General features: G+C 64.9%; 2 protein-coding genes across 2 annotated transcripts; both read left to right on the top strand.

Annotated features, from left to right (window-relative positions):
- The first annotated feature begins 1,134 nt into the window (after nucleotides 1–1,134).
- On the top strand, nucleotides 1,135–7,877 carry LOC123023119 (guanylyl cyclase-activating protein 1-like). The gene is made up of 4 exons (XM_044429528.1): nucleotides 1,135–1,747; nucleotides 3,926–4,075; nucleotides 5,693–5,783; nucleotides 7,676–7,877. Exons 1-4 carry the CDS (start codon nucleotides 1,550–1,552, stop codon nucleotides 7,804–7,806), a joined length of 570 nt encoding a protein of 189 aa, XP_044285463.1. The 5' UTR covers nucleotides 1,135–1,549; the 3' UTR covers nucleotides 7,807–7,877.
- Nucleotides 7,878–11,792: 3,915 nt separating this feature from the next.
- On the top strand, nucleotides 11,793–17,919 carry MIOX (myo-inositol oxygenase). Its single transcript, XM_044430606.1, has 9 exons — nucleotides 11,793–12,602; nucleotides 13,639–13,719; nucleotides 14,021–14,183; nucleotides 14,559–14,626; nucleotides 15,067–15,176; nucleotides 15,689–15,756; nucleotides 16,881–16,930; nucleotides 17,395–17,507; nucleotides 17,811–17,919. Exons 1-9 carry the CDS (start codon nucleotides 11,793–11,795, stop codon nucleotides 17,917–17,919), a joined length of 1,572 nt encoding a protein of 523 aa, XP_044286541.1.
- The last annotated feature ends 1,376 nt before the right edge of the window (nucleotides 17,920–19,295 follow it).

The raw sequence follows: 19,295 nt of genomic DNA, 5'->3' as shown, positions 1-19,295 counted from the left end.
CGGGCCGGGCCGGGCCGGGACGGACAGCTCCCTCCTCCAACCGCCGCGCGCGGCTTGGGCCGTTGCCGTGGTTACAGCGCCGCGGGCGTCCGCCGTGCGCGCGTCCTCCAATCCGCGGAGGGGCCTCTGCGCCGCCCCGAGCCGCGCGAAAACAAAGCGAAGGGGCCAATCCCGGGAGGCGGTGTCCGGCTCGCAGGCCAATCAGCGGCCGCGCTGCCGCCGCGAGCCAAGCTGGAAACGCATCAGGGCAGGCGCGAGGGAGGCGGTCTCCGGAGGAAGCTCCGCCCAGGAGGGGCAGACGTGCTGTGCCTGCGGTAGTTCGCGCGACACGTCATGCCCGCCGGTTGGCCCACGCACCGCAATCGGTGGCTGCTCGTTTGCTCGCTTTGCAGCCTTTTCCCTGCAAAGCACGCAAAGCGGCTCGCACCGTTCCCCCCGCCCCCATCCTGGCCCAACGCCCGCCCTGCAAGGTAGGCTGGACCTTGCAGGGCGGGCGTGGGCCCGGGGTAGGAAGCGCGCCTGGCAGCCCGTCGCCTGCATTAGTGGTGCCGATCGAGGCAGCACATGCCTGCAGACGCGCCCCAGATCGCGTCAGACCGTCTGGGGCGGGAGCGCGGCGGGGTGGCCGTTGCCGGGCCACGCAGCCCCTTCGCGCGGCGGGCGGCGCTTGCTGGAGGAGGCGGCTGCTCTTCCGCGGCGCAAACCGCCCCGCGAGCCTCGGTCAGCTGCCCGCGCCGCCCCGCGGCTGCCGCAACACCTCGCCGGGACGCGGAGGCCCCGTGCGGCACGGCCCCCACGCGCCTCCTTGGAGCAGGCGGCGCCGTGCTCGGTGGGCCAGAGGCCGGAAAGCCGCGGGTGCCGTTGGGTCGGCCAGGGCGAGGCTGCGCCTTCAGCCTGACTGAGCTCCGGTACCTTGCTCCCAAAATGTTGCTGGCCCCCGGGGCGGCCCCCCCCCCCCCCCCCCACTTCTGGCCAAAACTTGCGAGGAGGCCGTATTTGTGCTCAAATATAGAGAATGTTTGCTCCCCGGGGAGGAGCCCCCCCCCCATTGCTGGAAGCAGCCCCCGCTGGGTGCCATAGCTGGAAGGCCCCTAAATCTGGTCGTTTAATCCAGAAGGTGCCACTGCCTTGGCAGATCGCCTCCTGCAACGGGATGGAAATAGCAAGGATAGCAAGAGCGTGTGAGAAAGACCAGGCCGGGAGAAAGAGGGCAGCTTCTGGTCGTCTTTAAGTGCTGCCGATGGCTAATTAACCTACTCACCCTTTCAGATTTACCTCCCCAAATAGCAGGGCTTTCCAAGATAATCTCTCCCACTCTCCACCCCTCCTGTTTCCATCCCCTCTTTGCATCCTCGGCCTTTGAGGACTTCTAGACCTCCGACCAGATTAAGAGGCTGTAATTGGCTTGGGATGGTCTCCCACCTCCAGGCCTGCTTTGCATGGTGTCCGTGCTTATAGAGGAAGGAGGAGGCAGCCAGGGCCAGTCCTTCAGCCACCCCGGCAGGAGACGGTGGCTCCGGAGGCTCCCTGCATCACCCGGCCAGGCAGGATGGGAAACGACAGCAGCCGCATCCTGGGTGACCTGCAGACACTGGAGATCCACCACTGGTACAAGAAGTTCATGACCGAGTGTCCCTCCGGGCAGCTGACCGAACACGAATTCAAGCAGTTTTTTGGGCTCCGGGGGCTGGATCCCGAAGCCAGTCAGTACATTGAGCAGATGTTCCACACCTTTGACATGAACAAGGTAAGCGGGAGGCTGCTTCAGCCACGCAGAGCAGCGGCCCCACTGGGGAGACGCCAGGTGTGGGCAGGAAAGGGAGCGTGGGTGCCACGTTCCGAGAGGCGCAAGGGCCCTTTGAGAGCATCTGCAGTGCTGTGCTCGCAACCGCCTTTCTTTGCTTCGGAAGAAACCACCCGGGCGTTGTGAAGGGTTCTGCTGAAAGGCGTCCGCGAAATGAGGAAGGCCTCCCCGCAGCAGTTTTGCAACTAATGTTGATGAATTTGGGGGAGGTGGGATAAAACGAAGGGCAGGGCATAGAGCCAAATAACCACACCTGTGCAAACGCTCAGCCCTGGGTGTTCCGTTATTTGATTTTCTGTAATGCAGGCTGCAGATTCAGGCCCCTCCATGGGTGGGATGTAGCACTAGCCTCACTTAAGCCATTCCTGCTGATGGGTCCACTCTCAACAGCACTGAGATTGGCCGTGAAAACCTGTCGTGATTGCCAGGAAAAAAACCGGCAGTCATTTCTGGAGAACAAGCAATCTCTATTTTGATTCAGCATTTTATTTATTGCATACAGTCCAGAATCTGGCCAAATGGCCCTTGGGTGGTGGTTGTCATCCCAAATCCCAGCTCAGTCGCAGTCTGAAGACTGGGCCGCCTGAGACGGGAGGGAGCAGCCGCTCCGCCACACCCCTGCACTCCTGGAAGAACCCCCAACCGTCTGACTGCACCGCTCCCAGCGCTGTTTTCAGACAATGGGGAGGAAACGATCCCCCCATCTGCCATTCCACAAAATGTCGACATGAATCCAAAATCCATATTTCTGCCTTTTTAAAAATGGGAGAAGGGACTGGTGGACGATCCGTTGTGGCCAGGCCCTGTCCCCGTGGGCGTAGCCCGAGGTGAATCTGCAGAGGATTGCCAAAAAAGCGACACAGCCAATCCGCAGAGGACGCTGCAAGCAGCCCTTCGTCAACACACGACACAGGTTGTGTGAATTGGCCTGGAGTTGCTTTCCCTGCCCGAGGCATTCCTGGAATTAAGGCACACGTGCGGGCAAACACACGCGTCCCTGGGATCACTGTCTTCCTTCCCACCCCGGCCTTGACCACCCCAAGATGGCTGGCTGGGGAATGGAGCCTCGTTTCCTTCTAAACGCGCCTAGGATCGTGTCCCACATTTGTATACCCCAAACGTAAGCACAGCTGCCCTCCGGCTCGGCTCAGTCGCACTTCTCTGCTGCAGCGCTGCTGCCTGGCTAACCCAGCCACCAGCAGAGGGAGGCGCATTTGACACTGAAGGCCTTCTGGAAATTTGCATCCGTCTGGCAGGATTGGACCAGTTATGGGCAAGTCCCTCGTATGGCAGATCAGTTTCTGTTGTGCTTGGCACTGAGCTCCAAAGCCTACCAGTGATGCTCGGCCGCTTCCAATTCTACCCCCTCTCCCATATTTCTCCATTAAGTGCTGCGTGGCAGTATGTGCCTTAGCGCTGAGCACTGGGAGGGGCTGTGCCAGAGCCTGCCAGGCATCCCTGCAAGGCTGTTTTTGCAGCTCAGCACACGTGTTTCTCCCACCCTGGGACAAAGCCCCCCCCCCCCGCTCGACAGAGCAGTGTGCCCACTGAACAGCCGAGGAGCGGAAAAAGCTCTCGGCGCTTGCTGGACGGGGGCAGGTTTCCAGCACCACGGTAGGAGGGCTTCTCGCCTGCCGGAAGGCCACTTGCGACGGCAGTGAAAAGCACTCTGCGCTTGGCTCCCAGCTCCAGACGCACTTTGGGGCTGCAGGTCCCTCTGGAGCGCCGTCGAGCCAGCTGCAGGCCGGAGCGGGGCCAGCTCTGCCACGGATGTGGCGGCCCAGGAGGCCATTCTGCTGAGTGGGCCGGAGGCACTGGATGCCTTTGCCCTAGGGAAAAAGAAGACCATGCGGGCTGCTAGGGGCGACTATGCAGGCATCTCCACGTCTTTCACCAATTCCTGGCAGTTTACTGAGGATGCTGTGAAAGGGGGCACGGAACTCCAGGCATTGATCCCCCCCCATGGAAACAAAGACGGTGGGGGGGCTCTGCTTCTCTCCCCCTCCAGGCTCCCACCCCAGCCCGAGGCCATGGGGGAGGCCCCCGCCAGCCAACAAGGCCCCAGCCCCCCGTCCCCTTTGCTCTGTGCCCAAGGCTTCCTCTCCCCCCTCTCCCTCCCAGGATGGCTACATCGACTTCATGGAGTACGTGGCCGCGCTCAGCCTGGTCCTGCGGGGCAAGATGGAGCAGAAGCTGCGCTGGTACTTCAAGCTTTACGACGTGGACGGGAACGGCTGCATCGACCGCCACGAGCTGCTCAGCATCATTCAGGCACGGGAGGGGGCTGTCCCTGCACGGGGCAGCTGCGCGGCTGATTTCCGGAAAGATGGGGTCTCGGGCATGCCTGTAAATCAATTGCCCCCAATCCCAGATGAAGCCCCCAGCTGCACTGCCCCCACTCCAAGGCTGCGGACAGGAGACCGGGTCCAGATTGGCGGGGGGGGGGGGCATTCCTTCGTCCCTGCTTGTGAGCTTTCTGGACACATCTGGCTGGTCGCTGGCGGAAGCCGGGGCTGGACCGGGCAGACCCAGCGCTGACCGGTCTGGCAGGGAACGTCGCCCCTGCTTAAATCCCGGGGCGATTCAGGGACCTGGAGGCCGCGATGACCCGGCCAGGCAAGGCTGGCGAGGTCAGGCAGGCAGAAGCTGCACAGGTGCATCTCGGTTCGCCTCTCCGTGTTCCGCTCGCAGCAGACGTGCCCTTTCCCTGCAGGCTGCTTCCGCCTGGGGGGCGTCCTGAGCGCTGCCGTTCCCCCAGGGCGGTGGCCGTGGCTGCGCATGCGCCCCGCAGCCACCTGCAGAGCACGGCCAGTGCCGCTTGGAGGCTGGTTTCCCCCGACTGCATCGCCGCGCTGGGCGGAAGCCGCACCCGTTGAGCAGCCGGTTCCCACGGAGCGAGCGGGGCGACGCAAGTGCCGAGCCCAGGCAGCTCAGCGGGTCGTCCGAAGCCTCCCAGAGGAAGGCTTCCCGCTGGGCTCGCAGCTCTCCCCTCTCAGCTGTGGCGCCGCAGCGGCCACATGGCTCCGGGTGCCGGTGAGGCCCACACGTGCCCAGGTGCGCCGGCAGGCAGCTGCCACGGGGTCTGGGCTCAGGCAATGGCCCTTCGCCCGTCCCGCCCCCACCGCTGCCACCACGTGCCGAGGGGCGTGGAAGAGGCTGGCTGCTCCTGCGACCGTCTTGCCGGGGCCGGTGGGGAGACCGAGCGGGAGGAGGCTGCGCCATGCCCCGGCCTGCCAATTGCGGGCCGAGGCGGTGGGGGCATGTCGCATGAGGCCCCCCGGGGGTAAGAACAGAGGAGGTGCCGTGCTGGGCCAGAGCAGGGGTCCGCTGCCCAGCCCGGCATCCCAGTCCCCCAGGCGGGACGTGAGCGCCGTCGCCCGTCCTCGCCGGCAGCCGGCATCCGGAGGCAGTGGCTGTGGGGAGCCCAAGGGGCGTCCTGGAGAGTGGCCACCGAGAGCCCTGCCTGCTGCCTGCAGGGCCCCCCAGCAGACGGCCCGTGGGAGAAGGTGGCAGCCCCCCTCCCAGGGCCTCGCCCGAGCCCCGTGGTGAGGAGTGCACACTCGGCACGAGAAGCCCCGTGGGGGAGCTTCCCGCATCCAGATGAGGCTCCGCGCACCGTGCCTGCCGGGCTGCACCCTGCCCAGCGGGAAAGTGGGCCGGGCCTCCCCCCGCCAGCCCCCCTGGCGTCTCAGCAGCCCCGCAGCCCCCTCTCACAGGCTTCCCGCCCGCTCCTTCTCTCCCACTTGCAGCCTCGGACTCTCCTTCTGCACTGACATGCACTGGTGCGTGTGACCAGGACTTGGAAGGCAGGGGCCCATCTCAGGCCCCTGGGGGAACATGGGTCATGATGGCCCTGGACACACAAGGCTGAAAAGCGTCTCGTTGCAGGCGATCCGAGCCATCAACGGCTGTGACCACGAGACGAGCGCCGAGGAATTCACCAACCGCGTCTTCAGCAGGATCGACGTTAACGGCGATGGTGAGCCCCCTCCCCCCGCTGCCACCCCCACATGCTAGCGCTCTGGGACCCACCGCGGCTTCCCGGTTGCCTTGACTTTGCGAGTTGCGCATTCCCACGTCTGGAGCCGGGGAATGCTGTGAACGTTGGACTGGAGGTGCTGAAATCATTGGACTGAAATGCTCAGAGACCGTTTCAAAAGCAGACGTGCTGTCTGGGGTGGGGGGGCGGCTGCACAGGGCGCTTTACCCGGCATCCAGCCGAAGCCCCACGCATGAAGGCCCTGGGGGGACTGGCGCACTGAGCCGTGCATGCTCCGGCCCGCCCTGTGCTCTCACTCAGGGCTCTGGAACGGAGCAAGAGGCCTGTGGAGGGAAAGCGGGCGGCTGAAGACGCGCTCCTGGCCAGGCGGAGGCAGCGAGAGGCCTGCCGCCCAAGCCTGCGCCGGCCGGCACCTGAGCTGGCCGTGGCCCCAGCTCTCGTGGGCGGCAGCTCAGCACAGGCCCTGCCTGCCCAGGGCATGCGACCCTGGGCAGGCCGGCTCCGGGTCTTCAAGGGCGGCGGGCAGGCCGGCTCCCCCGGCGGGCCCGCCTTCCCTCCCTGCGGTTCCACCTCCTCTCCATCATTGTGGCCACTCACTGGCCTCCAGCTCCGCCTCCTTCCTCCGCTGGCTGGGCCGGGGCGAGGGCAGCGGGGTGTGGGGAGACTGCGAGGAGGTGGTGCCCAGGCCCTTTCCCGGCATTCCCCTGCCGGGCTGGGGGCCCTCAACTGGCGCTGGATCACCCCTGCCTGATGCCGGCAGTGGGCAGCTGCGAAAGACCAGTCCCACCCCTCACCCCCGCGCTTCCCGGAGGGGCCGCCTGGGGGCTGCCGGCTGCCGTGGGGAGCAGGGCCTGGGCCGACGGGGCCTGGGATTGGCTGCCTGGCCTGTCCCGGTGCAGCCGGTCAGCGCTTCCAGTCCACTCGCCCATCCCACATGTGGCCGATTGCGGGAGGTGATGACTTTTTGCTGAGCCCAGAGCGTGTTTGGATCCCCTGGGGAGGGGAGGGGAGGGGAGGGGAGGGGAAGTCAGTGCAGAGGCCGAGGAACAGGTCAAAGTTCTCCCTGTTGCCGTCCTCTTCCAAATTCCTCCTTCCCAAAGGCGCCTGAAAAGCATCAAGGAGCAAAATGTGCCTTGGGACTTTGCTCCAGGCAGGGACAAGCAGCATGGCAGCAGGGTGGCCCCCGGATGAGGCACCGGAGGGACACGCTTTGGCCAGCCGTCCTGCCCCCCTTCCGCGCTTCAGCAGCGGGTAAAGTTCAGCTGAGCTCGGCTAAGCCTCACTAAGCCGGAGTCCGGACTCTGCCATGGGGCCGTGCCAACATTCTGGCTCATGTGCCAGCGAACGAAGACCGGGAAGCGAACTATGCCTGGACTCTGCCGTCAGTCGCGAGGCGTGCTGGTGGGGCTTGGTCCCCCCTGCTTTTGGAAGGGATTAGGCACATCTGCCCCCGCAGCTGTCGCTCCAGGGGGGAAAGGGGAGCTCGAACGTGCCCGTTCCTGGGGAGGGACCGAGGAAGGGGCTGTTCTCACCCCGGGGGCTTCCTGGGGTGCGTAGCACAGGGCCCCGGGCCGGCCCAGGAGCACAGGCACGCTTGTGCAGCGGCCCAGCCTCGGCCAGGGACCCACGCCGGCCTCCCCCAGGGACGGGACGGGACGGGGGCCTGGGGCACGCCGTTCCCGGGAGAGGGGGGCAGGCAGCCAGCGCCTTGCCCTCCCGCCCAGCCTGCCTTCAGCTGTGCCGTGCCGGACTTGCCCCCCTTTTGCAGAGGGGTGGGCCCCCTTTCTGATCCTGCAAGGGGGAGGGGAACAGCCCCTTTTCTCCCCCCCCCCAGCACGTTCCTATGCCCTGTTCGTTCCTGCCTGCGACAGGCGAGCTCTCGCTGGAGGAGTTTGTCGAAGGCGCGAGGAGGGACGACGAGTTCATGGAGGTGATGATGAAGAGCCTGGACCTGGAGCACATTGTGGGCATGATCCAGCGCCGGCGGCGCAGCAGCGTCTAGAGGTCGGCAGCGCCGGGCGGATCCTGTGGGCAGCATGGAGGCAGCGGCGCACGCCATGGGGCGGGACACCAGAGGGGGGCGTGTGGAGACGCCATGCGTTGGTGGGAACTCCCGCCGGGAATACCCGCGCCGTGTCTGGATGGTGCGGAGCCCGCCCTCCGTGGCACATGACCCTCCATGGAGGTGTGGGTCGCGCTAGAGGGGGCGGCTGGTCCCTCCCCGTTCTGCACCCTGTGCGTGCTGGGGATGCCCTCGGTTTCCGCTGCGTGAAACGGGAGCGGCACGGGTCTTCGGGAAGAGCAGGCGGCTCTGCAGATGCGGCAGCGACCCCAGTCCGGGTGCCGTGAAGGCCCTGCGTGGAGGACAGGCTGGGCTGCTCCCGCACATCGTGGGCTCGCGCAGCCCCGTCCGTCGCACCGAGGCCTGCCCTGGGGAGCTTCCTGGAGGACTGGGCGTCATCCTGGCGGGTGGGAAAGGGCGCTGCTTCAGATTTGCCGTCCGAGGCATCAGGGTCTCAGCCGCAGACCTGCTCAGTCCCACTCCCGAGTCCTCAAGAGGGGCAGGGAACCACCCAATGGGGAGGAAGTGGGGGGGTCACCCCGGAGGGACAGCTGGACCCCCTTTCCGCTCCCTTTCCGAGCACCACCTGGTCCAGTTTTATTGGTTGAGCGTCGGCTGTTCGAGCCGGAGGACGTGGAGCAGGTGCTTGGTCGGCTCCGGCCCCCCACCTGTGTGCTCAACCCTTGCCCCTCATCGCTGCTCATCGGATCCGGCCCAGGAATGGACTTGCACCCGGCCGGGAAGCTGTGAAGGCCTCCCTGAGCGAGGGGCTCCCGTCCCCTCGAGGCAGGCTGTAATTGAGCCACTCCTGAAAACGTCCAGCCCGGACCCGGAGGGTGCTGGCAAGACAGGGGGGCTGCTGGCGGGTGGTCCGTCTCCGGCTGGGTGATATTCGGGGGGGGTCACACTCCTGCAGGACGAGGCTCGTGCTGTTCTGGGTCGCAGGCGGAATGGAGCACCTCGTGTCTGCTTAAGCGGATGTGCCCCCTGCCACCCCACCTGGGCAGAGAGAGCCCGGCCAGCGCAGTCCACGCTCCGGTCGCCTCGCGCCGCCTCGTCCGTGGGGCTCCCTTGAAACAGGCGGGAGGCAGGGCGGCGAGACGGATCATCAGAACGACTGCTCCGTCCTCTTCCGACCACACTGGCTGCCGGTTGGAGTCCGGGCCCGATTCCGAGTGCCAGAACTAACAGGCAGAGCCCGAAGTGGCGTGGGGCCAGGTTACCTGAAGGGATACCTTGTCCCGTATGCACCTAGCCGGGCCCTGAGGCCACCTTCAAGGCCCTTCTCCGGAGCCCCAGAGAAGGGCCTTCTCAGTTGTGGCACCCCAGCTGTGGAACAGGCTCCCCACAGGGGTGCCCCAGCCCCTCCTCTTTATTCTTTCTGGCACCAGGTGAAACCCTTTGTATGCTCCCGGAATTAACAGCTCAGTTTCTAACTTTAGTTTTTATACTGTATTTTCTCATGCACCGCTGCTGCGCCTCTGTGCCGAATTGGTTGCAGGTGCTGTGATCTTATTGCCTAAAGTCTGTTTTGTTGCGTGTGTTTAACTTCGTTAGCCTCCCAGACAGCTTCGGCTGTTGGGCGGTATAAAAGTGGAATAAAAGTGGGATAAGTAAATAAATATTTACTTATTTATCTGGCCAGGGTGACTTTTTTCTTTTCTTTTATAACTTCTTTTATATCGTTTATATATTTTTTATTTATTTTATATTATTAATTTTAATTTTATATTGTTATTTTTGTATTGTATTTTATTGTGGTGTAAGCCGTCCCGAGGCTTCGGCAAGGGGCGGCATAGAAATGTAACAACAACAACAACAACAACAACAACAATAAACCAGTTCTGACGCCTGAAGGCTCACGCTGCCGGCTAGCCCTGCGTCCGTCCGGGACAGTGGCGGAAGAAGCCCAGGCCCTTTCCGGGAGCCTGGGTGGTTGGGGCGGCTCCTGTTCTCTGAGGAGGGAAGAGGGGAATCGAAAGGGATGAGGGGCTGCGGCATGCTCAGCGCTCTTTGTACACGTTGCCGTTGAAAACGCCGGAACCGCGGCACCCAGCGGTTCTGCTCTCCCCACGTCACTCCAGCCAGTGGCTGCTTTGAATGGTGCCGTCCTCATTCAGCGGCATCGAACCGCACGGTGTTGCTGGAGGGGGCTGCCTGTGGGTCCCGGGAGGGCTTCCTTGGGGTGGCTAAAAGGAAAAGGGATTGCGAGGCGCCCCAAACTGGGAGAAAGGGTGTCGGCGTGTCCAGGCGGCTCGGGGTCAGCAAGCGATGAAGACGTGGGGCAAAACTTCCCCTCTTCGGGTGTCCTGGGAGCTTGCGGCAGAGAGAGGATGGAGGGGCAGGTGTGGTGGTGAGCAGGAGGAGGAGCTGGGCCCCTCCCGGGGGAGGCTGCGCAAGTCACAGTGCAGCCCATCTGGAGGGCATCGAGCTTGGGGAGGGTGGAAATGTGCTCGGTGGCTGAGTCGTGGGGCGGCCGGCGAGGATGCACCCCGAAGGGCTGTGGGAGGATGGGGAGCGGGCTGCGATCCTGTTACTGATTTCATGCCCACCCTTCCTCCTGCACGGAACCCCCGTGGCTTCCCGTGCCTCCTCTCCATTCCGTCCGCACAACAACAACCCTGTGAGGTAGGTGAGGCTGAGAGCCAGTGACTGGCCCAAAGTCACCCAGCTGGCTCCCTGGCCGGGTGGGGACTCAAACCCGGATCGCCCGGGCCATAGGCACTCTCTCCCCACTGCACCAGGCGGACTCTCGCGACGGACAAACCACAAAGCCCCCAATCACCCGGCCAGCTCTGTCTCCGTCGCTCGCTTCCAGCTCGGTGTCCTGGGCCTCGAGGCCTGGCCCGCGGGTCTTCCTCCCACACTGGGTCAGAGCCGTGCAGCCAAGGGGCGGTGTGGGCACGGCCCACCTGGGTCGCCGCACAGCCCCCTGCCTGGAGCACTGGTGGCCCTTTTGCCCCGGCCCCCCGGTCGGTGCCGAGCACAAGCGGAGCCAGCTGGCCTGGAGGCGCGATCCTCCCGTTGCTCCTCACCAGCTGCCTGTGCTGGCCAGGGATGATGGGAGTTGCAGTCCAGCAACGTCGGAGGGGGCACACATTCCTCACCCTCCTCCCCACGCTTGCAGGCTGAGCTGGGTGCTTGCGGGGCTGCGCCACGGAAGCCTGGCGCACAACTGGCACGCACTGGCGCAGGAGAGCGTTGCCCCGATCCTGCCCAGAAGAGAGCAAACACCAGAGTGCTGGCCACAAACTGCTTCGAGGGGGTTTTGTTGTGGCAAAGAGGGGTGGAAAAGTTCTGGAACCGCGATGCAGGCGCCTCGGGGTCTGTGCGGGTCCCGCCCAGGATTGGGCTTCCCGGCTCGCTGGCCTCTGTGTGTTCACCCCCACAAACCCACCCTGACCTGGCCCAGAGGAGGCGGGCAGAACGTCTGGTCCGGCCCCAGGCCACACTCGGCTGCCCCGGTGCCCGACCACGCTCCTGTGTGGCTGCGCCCTTTGTGCCAGGCTGTGCCGCAGCTGACCGAGTCCCAACCCCCGAGTTGACTGGGGCCAGCCAGCGGGGGGGGGGTGCATGGCGAGGGAAGGTGGGCTTTCGTGTCCCCCCGGGGATGCTGGAGGGGGTCTCCTCTGCTGCGCGGGATGCCCCCAGCCCCGGCGGTTACACGCCTGTGCAAGGAGTTTGCCCCCAGTGGGTTAACAGGTGACTTATTGGCCCGGGTTCCAGCCCTGGTCAGCTCTGGGCTGCTCGGCTCGCCTTGCATAAGACCGGAGGCTATAAAGGGGGGCGGGTGGCCCTCCCCGCGGTGGTGCCTGCCGGCCTCTGGGCTGCCGACAGCAGGATGAAGGCGCTGAGCACGGTGAGTGGGGCGCTCTGAGGGGAGAGGGCAGAAGGCCGTCCGGGGGGCGAGAGGGAGAACAAGCGGGATGCAGGGACTGGGCCAGAGGGATGGCGAAGCCACCGGCTGCTCCCCCAAGCCCCCCGGGCAGGATTCGCCAGCGGCCCCTCGGACCCCGAGAGCAGGTCAGGCGCCGCACCCCTGGCTGGGCCTTTCGCGCAAGTGCAAGCTGTGGCCCCAGGGCGTCTCCCGGCTTCCCCGGCAGGTGCAGAGCGATTCCCGGGAGTGCGGGGGCCCCGGGGGGGCTGGCTTCCTGCCTGAGGTGCAGCACCAGGCGGTCCCCCTCCGAGTCCCCGTTCCAAAGCCAACCGGACAAGCCACCGAATCTTCTGGCAGCGCTCCTCATGGGACACCTTGTCCGCCACACGGGCAAATGGCGGGGTGCTCAGGGGAGTGGGGCAGCCACGCGGCCCTCGGGAGACCCCGGCACCTGCTCACACCACCCAGCGGCAGGGCTGGCCCCGGACCTGAGCACGTACCTGCCAAATCGCGGGGCGGCCATCGCGCTGCTTGTCGCTGGGCTCCCCTTCGGCCTTGTGGGCGACGCCAGCTCTTTCTCCCCACCAATGAGGGCCCCCCTTTTCGCCTCTGCCCCCCAGCAGTGGCATCTGCTAGCTCCCCTCCCCAAGCGCTCCTCCCCGAACGGTGCAGCACCCAGAACCCGCCAGCGGACACCCCAGCTCTGCTGGCCACCTGCGCTTTCCCCACCAAGGGAAGCGGCACGCCTGCCCGCCCCTGCGTGACCTCCCAGGACCTCTTTCCTCAGGGCGGTGACCCCTCGGGGATCCCCGTACCAGGCGCCAGCGGGAAGCCGACGGAAGGCTACAGGAATTTCAAGGTCAGTGCCGAGCGGCTGCTCTGAGGAGCCCCCGCCCTGCCGGGCAGCTTCCACCCGAAGCCCCAGAGCGAGGGGAAAAGGAGGGACTGCTTAGTGCAGGCAGAAGCATCGCCCAAAACAGCGCGGGATGCACCTCGTGAGGATTTGTTTATTTAATTTGTATGCCGTCCAGTTACTAATGTCTCTGGATGGCCAACAGACCCACTCTGGCTGCAAGGCAATGCAATACTATAATAAAATGACGATGAGGATGCAGCGCATCCTCCGGGAGAGTCCAGACTCAGATTCAGCCCTGGCCAAAAAAGCGGAAACCTGCCTCCACGCCTGCCCCGGCCGGATGTTCCTCTGCACACCCCCCCCCCCCCCTTCCCGCCCCCGTCGTTGGGCACCGTGGGTTCCAGCAGGCACCTGGTCTCCCCGTTCACCTCAGGGGGAAGGGCACAGACGAAGGAGACCAGGGCGCTGGCTGGGGGACGGCAAGAGCGGAAGACCCTGCAAATGGGGGTGCCCCCCGGCACAGCCTGCCTGCCGGTGGCATCCATGCGGGCGCAGGACGCTGCCAGGGATGGCCCGGTGCTCGAGCCAAGGCCTGGCCCCCAGAGCGCCCCCCGCTCCATTCCCGCCTCTGCTGGGACAGTGCCAGCCTCAAAGGCGGGGGCCGCTGCTGTGCCACCTGGCCTCCTGGGGGCGCTTTCACGCCATGGGTCGTCACATCAGCCTTGCAAGGCGGGGCACCCCTCTGTGGGTTCCACGTGAGGCTTCTTTGAAATCCGCCTGAGCAGGTCCCCAGCCAGCCGTGCCCCTTCCCCACTGGGCCCCTAACCACCCGGGGCGTTCCCAGCTCCTGCACATCGCCCGGTCTGAGGAGAGGGCTCGGCTCCCGGGGGCCAGCCGCAGGAGCTCGCAGGGACGCTGTCCGGCTGCTCCGGCCACCCCTCCGGCCTCGGGGCCTGCCCTGCCCGGCTTGCTTTCAGCTCTGCCGGCCCTCGGACTGCCACCCCGAGATGGCCGTGGCCTCTTCGCCATGTCTTTTCAGGACGGGCCCCTGACGGACCGCGTGTACAGGACCTACCTGCTCATGCACACCAACCAGACGGTGGAGTTCGTGCGGAAGAAGGTGGGTTGCCCAGAGGGGCGCTCGCCTCCCACGGCCAGGGCTCCGCCATGGGACAACAGCGCCCACGGCCGAGTCGAAGCAGCACCCCTGCTCAGCCCTGCCTCCGGCCCTCCTTCGCTCGGGTTCCCCGGGGCCTATACCTGCCGGCTTGTGCTGCACCCGGCTCAGCTGACCTTGCAAACCCCTGGCCTGTGGGTCGCAAGACCTGGCCTCGCGGTCAGGGTCCTCCTGATGCTGCCCGGAGGACCCCCACCCCACCCCACCGCTCGGCGACAGCACCCTCACAGCCCCCTCTCGCTAGAACGAAGAATATGGGGGCTGCAGCCGCTGCCAGATGTCTATCATGGAGGTTCTGGACCTGCTGGACAACGTGGTGGATGAGTCGGACCCGGACGTCGACTTCCCCAACTCCTATCATGCCTACCAGACGGCCGAGGGCATTCGCAAGGCGCACCCTGACAAAGGTGAGCCTCCGGTTCCCCCTTCGCTCTCGATGGGGAACGGCGAGTGGATTCCCGGAAAGGGGAGGGCTTGGGTGCAGGAGGGGAGGCTGCGGAGCTGCTTGGGGCCAGACAGAAAGCGTGAGGGGCCGCCCTGGCAAACGCTGAGCAGGTGCGGGCAGGGAAGGAGGCACCGCACACCGCGCTGGACTGCGGGGCCCCCAGCCCTTGTCCCGGCCCTGCCCAGTCCCACAGCTGCCAGACCGGCCCTCGGCTGGGGCCTGCTCTCACGCCCGCGCAAATAACTGGAGCACACGGGCGGGAGGGGCGGCAAGGCGACGCTCTCAGCGCCCAAATCCCCTCGGTGAACCTGCCTCTCCGTCCTCTTGCCGGCTGCAGATTGGTTCCACCTGGTCGGGCTGCTCCACGACATGGGGAAGGTCTTGGCACTATTTGGGGAGCCACAGGTGAGGAAGAGGGGGCCCCCGTCTCCCCCAGGCTCCGGCATCACTTGGCAGTTGTGCGGAGAGGCAGCCTCCGCCCCTCCCCTCCACCCATGTCGTACGTCCTTGGGGAGCCTAGTCACCCTCAAAAAGTTAGCACCTCCCTGGAGAAGGATAGCCCCCCCCCCCCTGAAGATGCAGGTCAGTTAAAGGCCACAGGTGGGGCTAAGGAAATCGCCGCACGGCAAACAGATTTCTAGCTGGCCAGGAGCAACTCAAGAATACCAGGAGGGGGCAGCCCGGTGCTCTCCGGGGGTCTCGGTCCCTGCCGCCTCCGCCCCACCCAGCCAGCCCAGCGGCTGAGGGAACAGGCCGCTGCTGTCCAGAGCATCGGGAGGGCTCCGAGCGCCCGCAGCGGGGTCTCCCCGCCCCCTCCCCGTGACCTTCGTGCCCTCTCCCGGCAGTGGGCTGTGGTGGGAGACACGTTTCCGACCGGCTGCAAGGTCCAGCCCTCGGTCGTCTTCTGGGACTCCACTTTCCTTGACAACCCCGACCTGAAGAACCCCGTGTACAGGTAAGCGCTGCTTGCCCACCTTGCTTGCTGGCCTGGCCTGGGCTTGGCTTGGGCCGGGGGGCACGGACGGCCGAGGCCGGCAGTAAGCTCAGCGGGGCAAGGGACCCCCCAGGGCCACGGACCCAGTCGGTCCTCCTGGGGCCCCAGTCAGGCGCTGCGGGGAGGGGTGCCCCCGGCCACTCGCCCTTGCCCGCCTCCCTCCCCTGCTCTCGGCACACAAATCGCGTCGGCGTTTCCCAGCTTTTGGGCACTTTCCCTTCCTTCTGAAAGGCTGAACTGCCTCTTCCAAGGCTCACCCCCGGCAAGAAGAGTTCTGGGTTGCGAGGGGGCAATACCTCGGCTTCACCCCTGCGGCTTCGGGCCCCTCAGCCCCCGAGTGCGTCTCCAGAACGGATGCCTTCCTAGGGCGAAAGCGCCTGGAGGCCCCTTCGCCGTGCCACACACGCAGCCAAGCCAGGAGGGTGTTCGCCTGGGCAGGATGCGGCCTGAGCTGCTCCCGTTTGCCTCCCCAGCACCGAGTACGGGCTCTACCAGCCTCACTGTGGCCTGGAGAAGGTTCTGATGTCGTGGGGCCACGACGGTAAGCCCCCCAGGACCGCTCCTCGCCAGCCCAGGACTTGCGAGCCCCGAACCGAACCTTTGCCCGGATCTGCAGTTCCGGTGAACTTTCACAGCCAAGCGCAGCATTTCAAATGTGACTCTTTAGACAGGGATCCGCACTTGGTTTGCTGAAGTTAGTCATTTGCCCCTGGACTTTCCGGTGCTCACAAACCCGGCAGTCTTCTTGGCACCCCGCACGGACCTGAATGTAGGCAGCATAACACGCCCCTGAAGACGGTTGGTGGGAAAACGCACTGGCCAGGCCGGTGCAGGGAGCAGAGCGAAGCGCTGCCCCTCGCAGGCCGTGCAGGCAATTCTCCGGCACTGGCGTGGAGCCCCGAAGCCGACCCGGCTCTCAGCTGCAGCGCTTAGCAGACCGGCTGCGAACCGTCTGGCCCATCCGGGGGCCTTCAGTGGCAAGGAGGGGCCCGCCTGGTGGTGGCCCCCAGACGGGGACTCTCTCTCCAGGGAGACTGCCGGGCCCCACACGGGCCTCGCCTCGCCTCACCTCCCTTCACGCTCGGGCTCTGGGCGGCACGTGCCGGGGAGCTTGGATTGCTGGGGGGTCCCGGTGGCTTCGATGAAGAAATGTTGTAACTCGTTTTTAGGCTGTTTCAAACGTGTGAGTGCATGAGGGTTTTACAGTGCTTGAGCAGAGTGCGGCCTCGCCTGAGCTTTGGCCGTTGGGTGGTAGAGAAACACAAGAAATGAGTTACCTCCAAGGCAATTGTAGAAGGGCGCGATCCGGCACACGCCGAGGCAGAATAAAGGCCTACAGCTCCCAGCATGCTGGGCAAGGCGGCTTACAGCTCCCAGCAGGCTAGGGCGTGCTGGGAGCTGTAGGCTTTCATTCTGTCTCGACCTGTGTCGGATTGCGCCCCAAATCCAGCTCTCCTGAATTCATTTTGGCGTTTGCTGCCAGGAGCGCGGGACCCTGAAAATGTGCCCGCAGATGTTACTTCAGCCCCCTCTGGAGCGTGGCTTCTGCACCGCCGATGCTCCAGCAGCACCCGGAGGGGCTTGGGGCGCGTTCTGGAGGTGTCTTTGGGGCCCCGGAGGGACCAGCCGAGCCCGACCCGCTCTTCCTCCTTCTTGCCTTTCCAGAGTACATGTATAAGGTGATGAGGCACAATCGCTTTGCGCTCCCTCAGGAGGTAAGGCGACGCTGCGCTGGGAGGGAGTCACCGGTTTCCCCCCAGTGGGTCCTCGAGAGGGAGGGCCCTTGGGCAAGAGACCGGCCCCTGCAGCAGGTTATTCTCAAAGCCGGAGGGTGGAAGGGCGGTGGAACGGAGGGATCTCTGGCCCCGGCCCCCGTCGGGCAGCTGCTTCAGCGGGGGAATCGGACATGCCGTACCAGGACAGTGGCTTTCATTCCGGGCGAATCCAGGGCGATAAACACAACTCTGGGGGCCACCAGGATGGCCCAAGAAGGCCCTGCGGCACCTCCGCTCTGGCGAAAAGCTGCATTGCGGCGAAGACGGCCGCTCAGAGCAAATGCACTCAGAAGCAAGCAGGAGGGCAAAAAGGCGGGCGCAGGGGCAGTTTGGCTGGAGGGGCCGGAGCCACTGGGGGATCCCCAGGGGGAGAGTGACGGGCCACGCCCCGCTTGCCCCCGCAGGCTTTCTACATGGTCCGGTTCCACTCCTTCTACCCGTGGCACACGGGCGGCGATTACATGCACCTCTGCAGCGAGCAGGACCTGCGGATGCTTCCCTGGGTGCAGGAGCTCAAGTACGGCTGGGGGGCGAGCGGTCCCGGGCCGGTGCGGGAGGCGCCACTGCGACCTGCGCTGCATCCCAAGGGAGGGGCATCGCGCCCCCTGCAAGCCGGGGCGCATCTCCCGGGTTGTCCCCCACAGCTCATGTGCCGCGTGCAGTCGCCCCTCCTCCTTTTCCCACCAGCTTGGTGTCCCCCAGATTTTGTCTGGGACAAATCTCACCCGCCCAGTTTTTCCCAGCTTCTCGGAGGGGCGATTCGGCGCCCCCGGGGGCATCAGAGAGTAACTGCTGCACCTTCTCCGCTCCTCTCCTGCAGCAAGTTTGATCTCTACACCAAGAGCGGAGACCTCCCGAATCCGCAGGAGCTGAAGCCGTACTACCAAAGCCTCGTGGACAAGTACTGCCCCGGCCGGCTGGCCTGGTGACGCTCCCGGCCCCTTCCTCTTCCTCGCCGAGGTGCCTGCGCTCACCGCATCCTTCAGGACTTGCTGCTTGGCAGTGGGAGCCGGGCTGGGGAGTGAGCAGGGCCCCAGAGCAACGCCCCCATGCGGGGGGCACCCCAATTTCTGCACGGCTTCTCGAAAACGCACAACGGTCATCCACACCCCCATGAAATCAGCAACTTAGAATTAGTAAAGCGCTGCTTAGATGTCTGGAACAGGCTTGTCGTCTGCTTTGTAGTTTCCAAGGATGGAGAGCGAGCCCGGCACCCCCCCAAAATGCTGCCGGGGCCTTCCTCAGGGTGGTCCCTCCGGCAGGTGCAGAGCAGTGGGTCCGCTCCCAGTGATTCCGCGACTGGTCGCAGAACAGGAAAGTGGGGTAGCGATGGTGGGCGGGGAGAAGCCCGTCCCCCCCCCCGGGGATCAGGCCTGGGAGTGGCGATTCTGCGCTTGTTCGTTCGTGATCGATCTCAGAGCGAGCCGCGAGGCGGCCAGTTTCGCCGATGGCATCCAACTATTCCAAGTGGCGGGAGCAAAGGAAACAATTTCCGTGCACCGCACCAAGTTCTCTAGAGACCTGGGGACGCAGGCACTAAACGGGCCAGGAAGTGTGGGAGGAGTAAATCAAGAGCCATGGAGGAGAAATCGTAATTCAGTGACGGGGACTGAGCCGAGTAGGAGCAACCAGGAATGGAGCCTTGGGAGCCAGGAACTCGATCGAAGCGCCACTCTGGCACGTGGCCCCGCAAAGAGGCAGCGTCAGGGAAGGGGTCGGAAAAGGAACGCTCGATTTAGCAAGGCCAATACACCTCCAGGGGCCACCTCGCCATGGCGTGCACAGAATTATAGCTGCAGATTTCTGGTTGGCACATCTGAAAGGGTGCACAGCAGAGCTGGAAAAGAGCAACGCAGCGGATTTGGGGTCTGGAGAACCTGCCTAGCAGGAGATCGTACCAGGTTCGTTGCTTTTTAGTTGAGAGAAAGAGCGAGCAGGGGAGACGCATGCTACGCCCGGCGGGAAGAAAGCGCAGGATGGCCTTTTTCTTGGGCATGAAACTCAGCGGGGTTGCCCTGGGGAGCCCATTGGTGCCGGGATTCAGGGGAGAGAAACAGAAGGGCTTCTTCATCCGGTGGAGATTTAAGCAGAATAATTTGTGGCCAGAAGATGGAGCGATGCAGTTAAAAGTGGGTCACAGAAATTCATGGCGAAAGCGATCTGTCGCTACCTGTTGTGCGATGGCTGCCTAGGACCGCGAGGGGGAGGAACGGGCTCGGGTGTCCAAGGACAGGCCAGACATGCGCATGGGGGCATGGCGTGAGTGGAGCCAGCTGGAGCCAGGGTCAGACTGGATGGCCCGGGA

Source organism: Varanus komodoensis, unplaced genomic scaffold (assembly GCF_004798865.1).
Source record: "Varanus komodoensis strain SLA01 unplaced genomic scaffold, ASM479886v1 scaffold1, whole genome shotgun sequence".
Lineage (NCBI taxonomy): Eukaryota > Metazoa > Chordata > Lepidosauria > Squamata > Varanidae > Varanus > Varanus komodoensis.
Note: the sequence above shows the minus strand (reverse complement) of the source record. Positions and strands in the feature narration are given on the sequence as shown.